The sequence below is a fragment of the Bacillus rossius genome, chromosome 2 (genome assembly GCF_032445375.1).
Source record: "Bacillus rossius redtenbacheri isolate Brsri chromosome 2, Brsri_v3, whole genome shotgun sequence".
NCBI lineage: Eukaryota > Metazoa > Arthropoda > Insecta > Phasmatodea > Bacillidae > Bacillus > Bacillus rossius.
Window position 1 is genome coordinate 103,553,869 of NC_086331.1, and position 16,080 is coordinate 103,569,948.

Consider the following 16,080-nt stretch of genomic DNA (forward strand, 5'->3'; position numbering starts at 1 on the left):
ATAGACTGAATACAGGGAAGCAACAAAACATAACTACATCCACAAAGCACACTTGGACCCTGAAGCATAAAGTGTATCTACTCACCTGTAGGTCAAAAAACTTTGGTTTCGTTTTCTGGTTCTGAAAGCTGTTTTGTTGCTGAGGCATGATTTGCATTTGCTGTATTTTTTCTTGACTTTGTTGCATTAGTTTTTGTAGATGAAGTTTTTGTTGGTGCGCTTGTTGTTGCTGTAACTGTTGTTGCAAAAGAAACTGTTGAGGATTTTGATCTTGCATTTCATTCGACTGCATTTGTGTCTTACTTTCATGCAAAAGTGTTTCTTGATAGAAATGTTGAGATTTGTGTTTGTTTTCTAATTTCTGTTGTTCTTGAAATCTTTGTTGCAATATTTGCTCTCGTTCTCGCAGCTGTTGCTGCTGTTGATGTTGCTGTTGTTGCTGTTGATGTTGCTGTTGTTGATGTTGCTGCTGTTGATGTTGCTGCTGTTGATGTTGCTGCTGTTGATGTTGCTGTTGTTGATGTTGCTGTGGTTGATGTTGCTGTGGTTGGTGTTGTTGCTGTGTTTGATGGTGGAGTTGTTGCTGGTGAAGTTGTTGCTGGTGGAGTTGTTGCTGGTGAAGTTGTTGTTGGTGTTGTTTTTGCTGGGCTTGGAACTCGCTGTGTATAAAATGTGACTCACTGTGATCTGCATTTGATTCTATTAACTGAAAAAAAGAAGACAATGATACTATTAGTAAAACTTGTTCAAGCTTAAATAATTCGGGAAAACATAAAGAAAACATATAGTATCCAGTACAAAAAATTCATTGGCGTAAAAGTTATCTTTCTTTATACATTTCAATGGTCGGATGACAAAGCAGGAATGGCATATGTGGCAGAGAAATTGTGGAACTCGCCATATTTAATTCTATGTAGAAACTAGTTTAAAAGGTCACAACTTTTTCAAACTAGTTACGACAGCATGCACGTGATGATGAGAGGCTGAGTATCGGTTGTTGATTGTGCTGAGAGTAGTGCCAGTCTGGAAATGAAGATGGTCAGGCGCGGACTTGAGGAACGGTCTGCAGTGACGTTTGTCCGTTAACCTGTCTTCCAGCATTTATTCACTGGAATGATGTTGCACCATCCTGCGTGTATACAACCGAGATAGCCCAATCTGATCTTTAATAAACTGGCAGTAAATCACAGAAGTTGAAGCTAATTTTTTAAATTAAATTTATTGTGTTGCTTCAGTGACATATAAATCAAAATCATTTTGGCGTAAATATCGGTGTTGTGGAGGTGAATGGCATGTTCTAGGGAATAAAGTTTAAAACACAAGGACGATTGTGTGAACCAGCTTTGAAAGTGTTAAAATTATTTAAACAAAGTAAACAAAATTCGAAATATTGTTGAACCAATTTGATGGTTTTTTTTTCGTTTCAGGTAGAGGTTTTGTGCTATTTGTGTGCTTGCCAAATTATTTTTCGTTTGTTTGAATGTAAATTTTATAAAGGTTTCCATAATTAATATTCATAATCAGAAAATTCATGTTATTCTCACGACCGAGGATAAAACAGAGAACAAAATTAAAACATTCTCAGTTCAGAGCCTTGATGTGGAAATAAATGGGTAGTAAATATTTCTGCGGTTTATAAGTGCGTTTTGACCTGTAGGAGGACGGTCAATCACTTGAAAACTTCATCGAAGAAGTGATTATGCTTTATGCTGTCCTAGGGAATGTACGCAGTTCAACAAGAATCCCTTTTCACTGTATAGGTGTCACGTTAAATTCATAGCTCTTTTCAAATGAGCACCACAAAAATATTTAGCTAGGACTACTGACAATTTTTAATTATATTTAACAGAAACTATTAAACTTTTAATAGTGTACTTGTTTTATTTTATATATCTTAAGCAAACGACTTTGCATGTTTTACGTTTAAAAAAGCTACAGGAAATGTAAGTTATAAAGATGAAATTTTGAAACAACAAAATATAATATTTAAAATCTAAGTGAATATTAAAACAGAAGTAAAGTTATATATCATCAAAAGATAAACTTCAAATCTTTTTTAACAAAAACTTGACATGTTTTTTTTTTTCATTCATGGGAAGTTATTAGAATTCAAAATGATTACAGGAAGTTACAAATACATTGTAATAGGAAATGATAGCTTTGTAACAGGAAAATAATAGTAAACACAGTGAAACCTGTAATCTGGTCCGATCAATGTCCAAGCCTGTAATCCCATTTGTCAAAGCCATTTCACTCTGTGGTAACACTCCAATCCTGAGGAAAGAAATGAAACAATTTGAATCTAAAAACATTATTGCCGTATTAAAACACCATAAAGGAAAACTATTTTGGTTACAGCAAAACTAGCATCATCTTACCTGTGCAGGTTGTCCAAGTACATGTTTTCCCCATGTACATCTTTTATAATGTCCGAGGATTTACCTCCTTCCAGGATATCTACAAATAAAACATTAGTTCATCGACGAGTGCTAAAATCAAATAAAACAAATGATATAATTTAAATGATTTTTCATGACATTATTTTACAATCTGCCACATGAAAGTGTTTCATGTAATTTTTACTTATGAGGGTATTTGAAAGCATTAAAAGTTTAGTAAGGTAGCCCAGGGAATTAAATTTAAATACGGCTAGCTATATAAAGTACCGAAGCCAGAGAACAATGAAAGAAACGGAAAAATGCAAACCTAGGATGCAATGAAACCTGGTGAGGTCTGATGAAGTTGAATTTGTCTGTTCAGCTCTAACTTTTGAAGATCCTTTCACTTCTGGTTAGTGGGAGGTATGCCACTTTAGTACTGTTTTTATGCATGCTACTTGTAAGGCTAGCATAATTTTACCCGTTGCCTTTGTTTAAACCACGATTGGTTATTAATGCAACAAAATATTTAATACTCAAAATGTGCATATTATCTCTACCATTGGGATACATGGACATATATGCATACAAATAAGTTTTGTGTAAGTTATCAATATTTTTATTTTGAAAAAAAAAATGTGGGTGTCAAGTTTTAGTGATCCGAAGAATGTATGCAAGAGACGCTTAAGAAGAACTGAGGGTAGATTATCATAATTGAACATTTATTGAGAGATCAATCAAATGAATTAATATTCAAGAGTCATATCTCAGTGTCTAGAAGTTCATGACGTTAATTATATAATTTTAACAAACGGCGATGTAGTAAAGGATAGAATGTCTTGGTGGTGGAGTGCATGCCAATGAGAATATACATGTATATATAATAAACAAGGTACCTGCATCGAATATGGCCCACGTTAATTTTGAGATCTAATTTCAATCAAGTGACTAACACTTATATCGATGCATGATGTGCACATATAAAACCGGTTTCGGGAGGACACATGCGGATGCATTTGTTTCTAAGAAAGTAGTGACAAGTGGAACATACTGATAACCGGGCTCTATGCTTCAGGATCGCCTTAAATAAAGTACATCCTACAAGAAGTGTATGATTGTCTATGAATAGCATTACGGAATACAATGGTTTGCTTGTATTTCATGCAGCTATTCATAATCACGTGTAGCGTACGTAGGTATGCATTTTAGTACCTCACTTTTCATCTTTCATGTAAGTACGTACAAACACGCACTTCCACTTTTATGCTGGATTGAGCAAGTGAATGCAGAGGCTACTTGCATTTGAATCTTTGATATTTTCGGCCTTTCCGCCCAGTAAAACTGAATGAACTTAAACTGGCTCTAAATAAATATTACAGTAGACATTTTTAAACTTTTATATCTATTGGCTTTTATGGATATTTTCTGATCATTTCTAATTGGAAATTTTTGTATATTTAACCGTCATAATTTAAATAATTTAGCAATTATCTTATTTTAAGTTTTTAAAGTGCATCTAAATTAGTGTTCGTGAAAATTGTAAATAAAATTTAAAATGAGTAAGCCAATAATCCATTAAATTACTGAGCCGTTATCTGTATTTTATAGGTTACCTGTTCACGAACTTGCATGGGTCCTCCAAAGACGGGTACGCACGTACGCATGCACGTGGTATGTTAGGTAGAGGTTGTGAACTCACTCTAAGGCTCGACCTCGCTCGCCATGTTGATGCCAATACGAAAAAATCAATATGGCGCGTGAGACGAGTCTAAGTGGGGCCGCCTGGCCGGGCGCGCGAGCTGTTAAGGCCCCTGCCCACCCGCGCACACACACGGTGCGCAGAGCTTCAGGAAAAACAACGCGATTTCAAAAGATATCCGAGTGGGGTCTGCTTACGAAAAAAACATTTTCAGAGTTCGCCAAGGGCCGAAAAGTACTTTTGATTTTGGATTAAGTTTTTAAACTGTATTTTTAGAAGAATTAAAATGGCTAAAACGCATGTTTTCGGAGTCATTTTTTAGGTGTAAAACAACCGGTACAGATTATTAAACGCACTTAAGGGACTTGCATTACACCTTTATCTCCATTTCTACGCAATATAGTGGCCACCGCTCAAATTTCACAGCTATCCTGTGACGACGAGAAGACTGCGCGCCAGTTCAGAGCCTTGCGCTTAGAGGCTACACCGCGCTGGAAGCACCAGCGAAAACTCGCGCTTATCATCCCGCCTCACTAACACACACACACACACCTGACTAGGTGGGCCCCTTAATTGCAAGGTCGCTAAGGGCGACGCTGGCTCGTGCATCGCGCGTCTCTTCGCCTCTACGCGCCAGGCAGCGAACTGGTACGCAGTCTTCTAGTCGGGAACGCTCCGGTACGGGAATTCAAGATGGTGGCCCTATATTGTTATGGTGAAATATTAAACAAAAAGAGTCTCGCTGATCAACATTATGCTGCTTACTACAAAGAGCACCAAATGTTTCATATCTAGAATCGCCTGTGAGAACACGCATTTTAGCCTTTTTCCTGTCAAAAAATTGATTTTAAAATCGAAACCGCAAAACGGAAACACATTGAACATGTATAATGACAGTATAATCAGACAATTTGAAAGAAATCTTGAGAGGTTTTTTGAATGGTGCTGAACACCTGGCCATCTGCTCGCTGTTTTCCGGTCCAGCCAGGCGGCCATCTTGAATCACACTTTAAGTAATCGGAAAATTCACACAAATCAGCTCTATCATAAATTGAAAGGATAAAGAGTTAGGAAATTAAAATCTAAAGTGATCGTAACTTAAGACTTCACAATCAAAAACATCAGACTTAGATAATCATAACATAGAGCCGAAACAATAGTCACACATTAATTATACATACATTATTTAAAAGCACACAATTCCGAACTGTCAAAATACACAACAAGACACGCTGTGACTTTAAAACTGATAAATATAAATACTATATCTTAGTAACACACAGAGGTTCAACTTTTGATTTTTAACTACACAAAACAAACCATACAACCTAAAAATGCTCTAATTTATATAAATGTTATAGTTTAGAAACATAGAACTAGCAAGATCGTACAGTATAGACACATAACCAATGAACAACAAATGCATAGACATAGTAACTTTATAGTTAGAAACTATATACAAGTAATAATATTTTAAAATAACTCTAACAAGAAATTTTCTTTTACCCGTAATGCAATGTTTCAACCTTGTGCTCTAGAGAGAATATTTTCAGTTTTGCTAGTAATTATAATTAAAATATATAGATGGATCTGTGAGTGGTGTGCATAAATGAAGCTGTAGGTGTGGTGATGATTCTTAAACGAAAAGTAATTATATACATAATTTTATGACACATTTGTAAGTAGAAAGGAAATTTTGTCAACGACATTTCTCATTTTGTTTGAAAAGTACTACACATTTATTTGAGCTGTAAACTTTTGGAACAATTATAGCTAACGTTTATTTATTTAGTTTTTTTTTCAATAAAGCTTATAATGAATGTTCTAGCTTGTTTTATTTATAAAAATCCCAAACAGAATGGGTATTTCTGGAATATTGTATTCGAACAACTTACACCCGCTTCTGCAATTATACAAGTCTAAATTGTCAAGACACACAAATGGCAGCTGAAAATTAAGAATTAGACAGTTGTATTATTTCATTAGTTCTGAGAACAGGATTTTGAGGCGGGGTTTTCGTTCGGTAAAGTTCGGAAATGCTCGGACCACTTCGGCTATTGGAAGGTTTTGACCCTCATTCTGACAATGACTACTATTTTTAATCATAGAAGTTCTGGATGACGCAATTTAGAATTTACAATTTTTATGTCTAGAAACTTCTAGAGACCACAGTTTTGAACTGGACCATTTTTGATTCCATCATAATGGGTTCAAAATATATTAAATAAAAAATATTTAAAATGTTTAAAAATTACTAAAAGATAGTTGTAGGCAGTAAAAATATAAAAAATAATAAAGCGCTTATGTCACAGACCTAACGGATGTTGATTTGATTCCAGATAGGTCCACAAAAAATAGCGAAATTACCTACCCTTCCACCGTTTGAAAATGTTAATTCCACCACCTGTAGGCTGCTTCAACCACAACAACGGCTTCAAAAGCCTCAGATTCTCTTTAGTTGAAAACAGTTATTTTTATGTCAAAAAAACTGCAACGTTTGAGCAGGAAAGATGTAGCAAAATATACAATGGTTTTCAAACACATATATTATATATTTAATTTTATGTTTTTTTTTCCATAAAATTTATGAATTTTTAAGATTAAAAACTTCTTTATATATGGCTGATGATCAAAGATAAATATCCTTCGTTAGGGTTAATTTTTCTGTTTAAAAATATTTCCTGGTTTTAGTGTTTGTCGAAGTAATTTCTTAAATTTATGGTAAATCATACACATATTTTAAGAAATTATTAGTTCGAGTAGAATATCACCACAGTGATAAATTTATCATCATTTCATTCCAACTCTTTGTTAAAAAGAATTTTTTGTGTTATTTGCAAATTTTTTTACCAATTATAAATATAAAGCATTATTTAAGATAACATATAGTTTTAGGTGGAATTGCAAAAGAATATGAATTGATAATATTTTTGGAATTTAATATTTTAATGAATTATATTAATTTTTAATATTAATTAATTTTGGATTTTTTGATTTACGTAATATACTATTCTAAATTCTCTATGAAGAACCGTCAAGAGAGGAATAAGAGAGGATAAACTAAAATATTGTGGAATAACATCAGTTGGATTTCTTAAATATTACATTATTTGATTTGTTAAACAATAAGGTCAACATTGTTAAGGTCACAACTAACGATCAAAATAAAAGTAATTGATTGATCAGGGTCAATCTGTATGGCAGCTAATGTCACGTACGTCTTCTTGGCATAATCCGCCTGGTCATAACGCCAACTCCACACGGTACCTGATTCCTGGGATGTTTTCATGCCTATTTCTGCTAGCGCCCGTGCTTCCGCTTAGGTAACCGTTCAGCACACTTCCAAGACTGGCTGTGGGTGTAACAGTTTTCCAGCCCTAATTTTTTTTTTTTGCTCTACCCACGTACCCACGAGCCGTAGTCGTTAAGATGGCGGACTCGTGTGTGACAGTACATGTTCGCTTTCGTGAACTTCGGAGGACGTAATAAACGTTTATGTATGCCGAATGAAACTTAATGATATTGATAATATAATGTAATACATATTATAAACTTTAAAAGCTGTAATTGGAGATATGTTTATCTTTGAAAACAACACGGAGAGATTATATATCTAATAAGGTAACCCATAGTTTCAGTTTTTGCTTTACTGAGCCTGAAACCACAAAATGTAAAAATTTATGTATTTAAAATCTCATTACTGATCCTTTTTTATTTTACTTCTTAATACACACATTATGATTGTATTATAAGACCGTACTTTATTCAAAACCCTTTTGTTAATACTAATTGTATTTATTTGTCTAACTGATATAGTAAATATACATGTAACATTCATCTGTAAACTATTTTGCTTGTTTGATACTAAGTAGGCATAAACACTTAAGTTTTATTATTTATGATAATATAATAATAAAAATACTAGTGCAATTGAATACATAAATGATGTAGGTAGTCGAAACATTAAAATTAACAAATAATATATTTAGTAAATAAACTGTGGTTAAAATATAGCTATTTATAACTGTAAACTTATTAAGTGCAACTGCGAAATACTTTCTTTCACTTAGAAATGTCGTCAATAGCAGGTACTACTATTTTCACGAATGCAGCTCGTTTCTGAGAATTATTTGGTAAAGACAATTGGTTATTATAATTTTCCAAAAGTAATACGTTAAAAACATTGTAATAAATTGACAATTAAAAAATTAGTTAATTCTTCGCGGGATTATGAACTCTAAAAATCAAATCAACACCCGCATTACTGCGCATTATCTCGATAAGCTGACAAAATGTCCTTAATAACACCTCTGTTAAGAAGTCACAAATTTTCTTAAATTCTTTTTTCAATTGTGTATATAACCCATACATTTGAAAAACATTCTATCAAAGAAAACCTGCTTCGTTGGTCTAAAATTGCACTTTTTGTACTAAAACAAATAAGTACTCTACTATATATATTTTTTTAAAAAAATTGAATTTTAAATGACATTCCACGAAGTTTCATAATTTTGAAATATTTGTGGCATCTGAGTATTTGGTTGGATGAACAGCACATTATTTACTTCTGCCCCAATTTGCAGCTGCTTTGGTCAGTAGTTGTGTTGGCTGTTCTATGTTACCACTTTATGTATCGTGTATGCATGAAGTAAATTTTTTTTTTCTCCTGCTACACCAACATTTATATCCTCATTGTTATAACAGAAAATAGCATAAATGAGGCATCGTGTAGGGCATACTTTAGGAACCCAGCTAGATTTTGTCAATTTGATACTACTCATGAGGTGTGGGTGGTGGCTTCTATGTGAATTCCCCAAACCATTCAAAATGTATATAATTTAGTCAGTTACAATGGTTTCAAACATACTGTAGTTTTGCAGGTCTCATTACCTTTTAAGTCATTGTGCATGAAAGGGGTGCATAAAACACCACCTTGTAACTCATACAGCGTGCTCTCAAAATTGCGGGGTATACATTTTATGGATAGCAGGAAATGCCAAATAAAGCAACTTTTTTTAATGAAGATATGTCCGGAAATGAAACCCTGCAATAATACAGGTGCTAATAGCATCGCGCAGATTTGAATTTGGCGGGCTTCAGGGGACCAATCCACTGGCTGAGAGGACGAACAATCGCAGCGCAGTGACGCTGAAACATTCCGCGGGAAGCGGGCGACGAGGCGGACGCCAATGGCGTAGTCCCATGAAGCCCACCAAATTCAAATTAGCGCACTAGTGTTCGCGCCTGTAACTTTGCAGGGTTTCGTTTCCGGATGTATGTTACTAATTAAACATTGATTGTTTTGGCATAACCTGCCACCCATTTAATTAACAGCCCGCTATTTATGAACGTTCTGTATACTACGAAGGTTCGATAACTTGAACAGTTTATTGATAAACTGCGATTCTGCCTTTGAGAAGGAAGCTCACATACAGTCCGTGAGTGGGACCGTCAAAAGGCGAGACTACGGCTTTCAAAGTCGTGAATTGAGACAAAGGAAAATATTACCCCAGTTGATTAACCCGCAATATTTTGCTGGGATTTTCCTTACCTGCCTACATGGAGCCATTTAAAAAGGCTTTGTGCCAAAGGAAAGACAGTTTATCATAACCAAAGGAAATAAATTTTTCTTTAGCCTAAAGCTTAGGGCCTATACAAAATATAATTTACTACTCTTATACAAATTAGTGAACAAAGAACCAGTGAAATAAATTTATGGATGTAATATTTTAAGCTGTTTGATAGGAAACCAGGAATAATTCCGATTATAATTGTACAAAAACGTACTAGTAACATCAAATAGTTTTAATTTAAATTCTAACAAATAACTTGTTTATTTCTGTAATTTTAAGAGTACATGTTTCAGCTTAGGAATAGATAATTAACGAACCATAAACACCAAATATCTAGTTCGTCTGTGGAATAACAAATGCGACATTACTCTTTCTATTTTAAAGTTTTATAACAACATAATTTCAAACTGTTCATAAATTATCCTTTTACAAAATATGAAACATAACAAATACATTAAGTAAATTTTTTGATGTTATTTGTTGTTTGGTGTTTAGAGATTCATAAAATTTACTTAAGTAGGTACAGACTTTCAGTTATAACATCCAACCCCCTCGAAAATGTTTTTAACATTCTTTTTAAATTGACCAAAAAAAGAACTAATATGTCTTGTTTTTTTAATGAATATATACAATACAATTATAATGAAAATTGTTAAAATTCTTTATTTTTTCCACACCACTTACGCACACAGAAGCAAGTATTTTAACATGTGCGTATAAAGTAAACGTTCACATTGACAAGCACCACAACATTTACAAGCGTTCTTGGTATGTACTCCAGAGAGAATGGAAACAAAGGGAATTCTTCATAAACCTACCTGTTGCTTAATCCAGCTCTCCAAACCCTCGAGGTTGCAAAGTATCACGTGTCGTGAATAGGGACCAGCTATATTGCACCTAGTTTCACCCGACACTCATGCACTACGATACAGAATGCAAACGCAACTAATTTCCGGTACAACACTTCAGATTGAGCAGATATCACGAAGATATCTTGGCATAAATTTTCTACCTCTCGATAGTTTTCTAGCCGGTTTGCAAAATCGGTTAATTAATTAGCATTTTCATAAATTTTTTAGAACATTTCATAAACAATATTTATATTAAGTTATAAACAAGCTAGATAACTACAAGAGAATATTTTATGCCTAAATTTATTTTCCAATTTGAAACACAAACTAATTCATTTTGTCGAATAAAAAAAAACATTTATGCAATTGTAAAATATACTTAAAAAGTTCATGTATGTTATATTTTTAAGACATGTCGTGCCAGTGTTGGCTAATGTATTGTAAATTTTCATATGTGAAGTGAATAAATTTCTGTGTTGTCAAGGGAACAACTAGGTCTCATGGAGTACGGTGGTTCAGCGGCTCAGTTTGAAGATACTGAACCCTCATTCTGAAGGATCAGGACTTGAATACTGGTTTGGTCATCTTTTTTGTGGTTTCACAACAATGATTTAAACTTGGGCTTCCTCAGTATCAGTGATTTGTGTCGTGTGTTGTCGTTTCTAAAGATCTCGCTATCGACAAGAAGTTAAGCCAAGCCTGAAAAAATAAAGCATGGAAAGAAATGTGTCAGTTACTGAGCGGGCAAGTTACATTACATTTTAAGAATTTTGTTCTACAAATACAAATCAATAATATTCTTTCAAAAAATTAACAAACTTTATTTAGTTCAATACACTTAATGCACTACAAAAGTTGTGTCTTTATATTAAAAAATAATCGAAATAACTGTTTTGGTCAAAAATATATAGTTTTGAACAAAAAAAACAGTAATTGCTAAAGCCAATGATTATAGCCGTGGATAAAAATTAACTGACGAATTAAATGACTGAGTGATGGGTCAAGCTCGGCTCAAAATAACTCTTTCTTCTCTTTATCTTCAACCACGCACCTCAGTCCCAGCACATTGCTTCGCACTACTCACTCGTTCAATCCCGAGACACAGTCCCGATGCAAAAACCTTCGCACAGGAAGCCCTCTCGCCGTCCGCTATCGCTCGCCAAGGGGCCACTCGCCCTCTCCACTCCACTGCTGTCGCAGGTCGCTCCGATAATTCGCAGGTGACGTCACCGGCCACTGTCACTCCCGCGCCGGAGGTCAGCTTCGTCTTATATACCTGCGAAGTGCCGCCCTGGAAAGGTCTCGTGGCTCTCCGAAGCGTCGCGTCATCAGAATCTCCGACTTAACTCTTAAAACGGCGAGAACAATGGCGTCCTAGTTGCGCCACTTCCAGCACGGTGCTCTAGCGACGCGCAGAATGTTCCAGGCGAGACAGTAAGGCGCCAAGACTATGCGGAAAGGCGCCGGGAGAGCGGGAATGGGAGAGACTGTCGTTACCTGGTCGCAGCGGGGATTCCCCAGAGATAAGAGCGGCTAGTGCGTCACTCCAGCCATCGAACAATATTATTTTTAACAATTTTTGGCCTTATATAATACCAAATGAAATACTTTTGTTCAGGAACTGTGTTTATGTAAATAGTGAACGTTGCACCAATATTCTCACATATGCTCTAAAAACTTTAAATCACTTACATAAGAAAATCATCTCATTGTAATAAAAGAAGCCACAAAACGTGTGGCACAGCTCTTATACATCAGTAACCGGAATTTGCAGATCGCCAGGCCATGTGCTTGACCACCGCGCCAGGCCCCTGACTTGACTTCACGTTAAAACATATCCCTGAAACAGCACTTCAACGAGTGAAAAAATAGTAATCTGTTTTCAAAAATTGAAACGGAAATAGGAATGATATATTTTATACGAATCTCCCATTTAACACCATGTTAATGAAGGGGACACCTACTACTAGCGCCGTTAGTTCGCAGGCCGCCGCGAGCTTCACTAAGCCGAAGAGACACTTCAAGGCAAATGATGGGAAGTCGCCAGACCTGTCTTTATGACCGTGCTCGTGTTCCTATCTTTCCCCCATCCCCCCTCTTAAACCTCCACAGCTATCTTTTTTATTCTAATTGCTTGCTTTTCCTTTTGAGCTAACTATTTCTTAATCGCGGTGGCGTACTCCGCCATCCATATTTAACCGTATTTTTCGCATTTCTCTTTATTATTCCGCAATAAATAATTCTTGGACGAGTGATTAGCTTCTACGACTGTACCAGGGGCACTGATCATGGGTGTAAGTAGCGAGTTTGTCCTTGGAAATCGCGTCTTAAATATTCAGGGGTCATATAATCTCGCAAAGTGTGTTTTCTTTGTGGTTGAATTCTGTTTCGTTGCCATGTTATAAATTATGTTTCCCTTTCTTATGTATTTGTATTCGCATTTTTCTCTCATGATCTTTGCTTAGCAATTTAACGCAGCCATGGTTGGCACACAGATAATACGTGTCGTCCCTTTTTATTTATGGCTGCAATTCTTTATGCGTTTCTTAACGTTAACGTATCTAGTCATTGCATACGTCATATCAGCATTACGAACTTAACACTCTTCAATTTAAGCATGGTTTTAATATATATTTAAATTCCATGGCTCGTTAGACACTTGTGTATCCACATATAATTCTCGTAATTGTAATTTTGTGTAATCATATTGTTTAAGAATGACATTGCGTTACGTTTTGATACACAGTTATTATAACTGTTTGTGAAATCAAGTTTCAGTATACTGAGAATCCATTTAATAAAATTCTGTTATTTGAACTCTATCGAGTGGTTTACGACACCCGCGTCATACGTCTTTGCGCGCTCGCCCATGTATTGTAACTATGAGTATACGTTATTGGGATCTTTCTTCCATGTAATTATTTTGCTGCTTATTTCAAGCAGAAAATATTGTCTGATGAATTCACATATTTTTCTTGAAACATGTAACTACAGGTTGCTTACAGGTTCTCCCTATCAGAAGGGATTTTAACAATAGTTATTCTCCGGTGGAGTTTATTCTTGTATCTCCGTCGCAGGCTGGAGCTTCCCTGGACGGAGATTGCACGTCATTGTACGCTTCAATGTTTAAGAGCTGGGCTACCCTTTTTTATGACTAGTTAAGTTACACTGATGTGATTCTTTTATGTAAGAGATTTAAACTCTTTTCGAGGATATGTGAAAATATGTTTACAGAAGCATAGACACTGACCAACAGTCTTTCATTGGATAATATTTAAAACCAAACATTGTTTAAAATAATATTGTTGGATGTCTGGAGCGGTGCGTTGGCTGCGCTTATCCCTGGGAAATACCCGCTCCGAACCCCTCCCCCCTCCTCCCTCCCTTTCCAAGAGCCTTACTGTCTCGCCTGGAACATTCTGCGCGTCCCGAGAGCACCGTTCGAGAAGTGGCGTATATAGGACGCCATTGTGATTGTAGCTTCGAGTGTTAAGGTGGTCCGCCTAGTCAGGGGTGTATTCGTGTTAGTGAGACGGGATGATAAATGCGATGCTCGCTGGTGCTTCTAACGCATTGTCACCTCTAAGTACAAGGCTGTGGACTGGTGCACAGTCTTATCGGCGTGCATAGGGCAACTATGTGATGTAACAATTTATGACAGAGAAATGAAGATAAAGTTGTAATAGGTCTTTGAGTGCCTTTATGTATCCGTACCAGGCGTTTCACGTTCAAACATTATTATAAAAATATGCGTTTCAGCTCTTATCACTCTTCTAGAAATAAAGTTTCAAAACGAAATACGAAGACAGAATCACACATCCGCCCTCAGAGTATTCTTAAATATTTTTCGTAAACAGACACCACTCGGATATTGTGATCAGTTTTCAGATCGTGTGGTTTGTTCTGAAGCCCTGTGTGTTTGCCTAGGTGGAAGATTCTGATGACGCGACCTTTCGGAGAGCCACGAGAACTTTCCAGGGCGGCACTTCGCAGGTATATAAGACGAAGCTGACCTCCGGCGGGGGAGTGACAGAGGCCGGTGACGTCACCGGCGAATCATCGGAGCGACCTGCGACAGCAGTGGAGTGGAGAGAGTGAGTGACCCTTGGCGAGCGATAGCGGGCGGCGAGAGGGTCTTCCTGTGAGAAGGCTGGTGCATGGGGACTGTGTCGCGGCGTGAACGAGTGAGCAGTGCGAAGCAGTGTGCTCGGACCGACGACGAAGAGTCGAGACAGCCATTGTTGAGCCGAGCTCCGGTGGGAAGAGTGAATAGTGGACATATTCATTGTGTGATTACTTTTCGACCAACCTTTGTGTTATAATTCAAAAATATTAAATAAATATTAGATTATCAATCAAACTAATTAATTGGGCTATCCCTTTAGAACCTGAATCCCCACTCGCAACAATTTTATTAATCATATAATAATTTTTTGTAACATGAAAAATATAGTTTGACATATAATTACAATGTTTGTGACTTTTGATGCTATGAATAATTTACCTAGTTTGATAAATTTAATTTATCTTTGTTTTTAAATATGGCCTTAATTTGTGCATTAAATTTACTAATAAATCTTAAATCATTGGTATAAATTGTAAAGAAAGTAAATTTTGTTAATACAACAATAGCCTAATTATGGTTAACATGAAATAATAAAGTAAAACTTTATTATATTTCTAATAAATATTTGTCACTTAACTATACATTTTAATTTAGTACATATATTCTATAGCCACATACGGCAAACTAATGTGGCGGTGTTTCTCAACTTGTTTTTGGTATTGTGTCAGCTTTGAAGCAATCTAATAACGAGATTCATGTAAAATTATTTTGATAAAAACTTTTTTTTTTTGAACTTTGGCTCAGTATATTCAAATGTGAGCGCACATCGCCTAAAATTATACAAAAATTCGCACGACTTAGTTTGTGTTTCTTCATTGGTCTAACTACCAGAAAGGAAAAAAAAAACAAAAGCAATGTAATTTCTACTAACCTAAAAGCTTGAGACCAGTCACCGTGTTTAAGATATATTTTTCATCGCCGTAAATGTTAAGTATTTACAAAAATGCAAAAATACCATTAGTTGAAGATAATTTTTAAAAAGCAAGCAACGGTAGAGGAATTTGTTGCATATCCGTAAGACTGAATTGCAGGCAAACATTATTTTTACTGTCGTTTTCAATCATAATTAACATAACTGTCGACAGGCAAGCAGAATTGTGCGTTATTTTTCCACACCACAACAGTTACATAAAGTAAAGATTTGAAAAACACGGCGAATGCAACACAGTCATAGAAAAAGAAGTAAAGCTATTTCGGTGCTTCCTCCAAGTAAGTTCAAACTGACAATCTATATTATTTTATTATTTTATCAATACCATATATATTTATGGTTGTAAATCTTAAACGCGTATTTGGGAATGAATACTATTGCTGGGTTGTTATTGAAGTGTATCTATAAATACATTTATAAAAAGATTGTCAATTTTTCTTACCAATTTACGTGAGTACTAATGAAACTCTGTTGCTTTTTACACGTAAAATAGTTCCCACGAAATCATTTAAGTAGATTAAA

The 16,080-nt window shown here is 35.5% G+C and overlaps 1 protein-coding gene across 1 annotated transcript in view; it reads right to left on the reverse strand.

Moving 5' to 3' along the window:
• LOC134528940 (transcription factor SPT20 homolog) overlaps positions 1 to 16,080 on the reverse strand; it is a 176,793-nt gene that overhangs the window by 24,947 nt on the left and 135,766 nt on the right. Inside the window, exons 8-10 of the mRNA XM_063362609.1 lie at positions 2,379 to 2,457; positions 2,196 to 2,274; positions 86 to 706 (exon numbers count right to left, since the gene is read on the reverse strand). Coding sequence (XP_063218679.1) covers positions 86 to 706; positions 2,196 to 2,274; positions 2,379 to 2,457 — 779 coding nt within the window. The remainder of the gene's footprint in view (positions 1 to 85; positions 707 to 2,195; positions 2,275 to 2,378; positions 2,458 to 16,080) is intronic.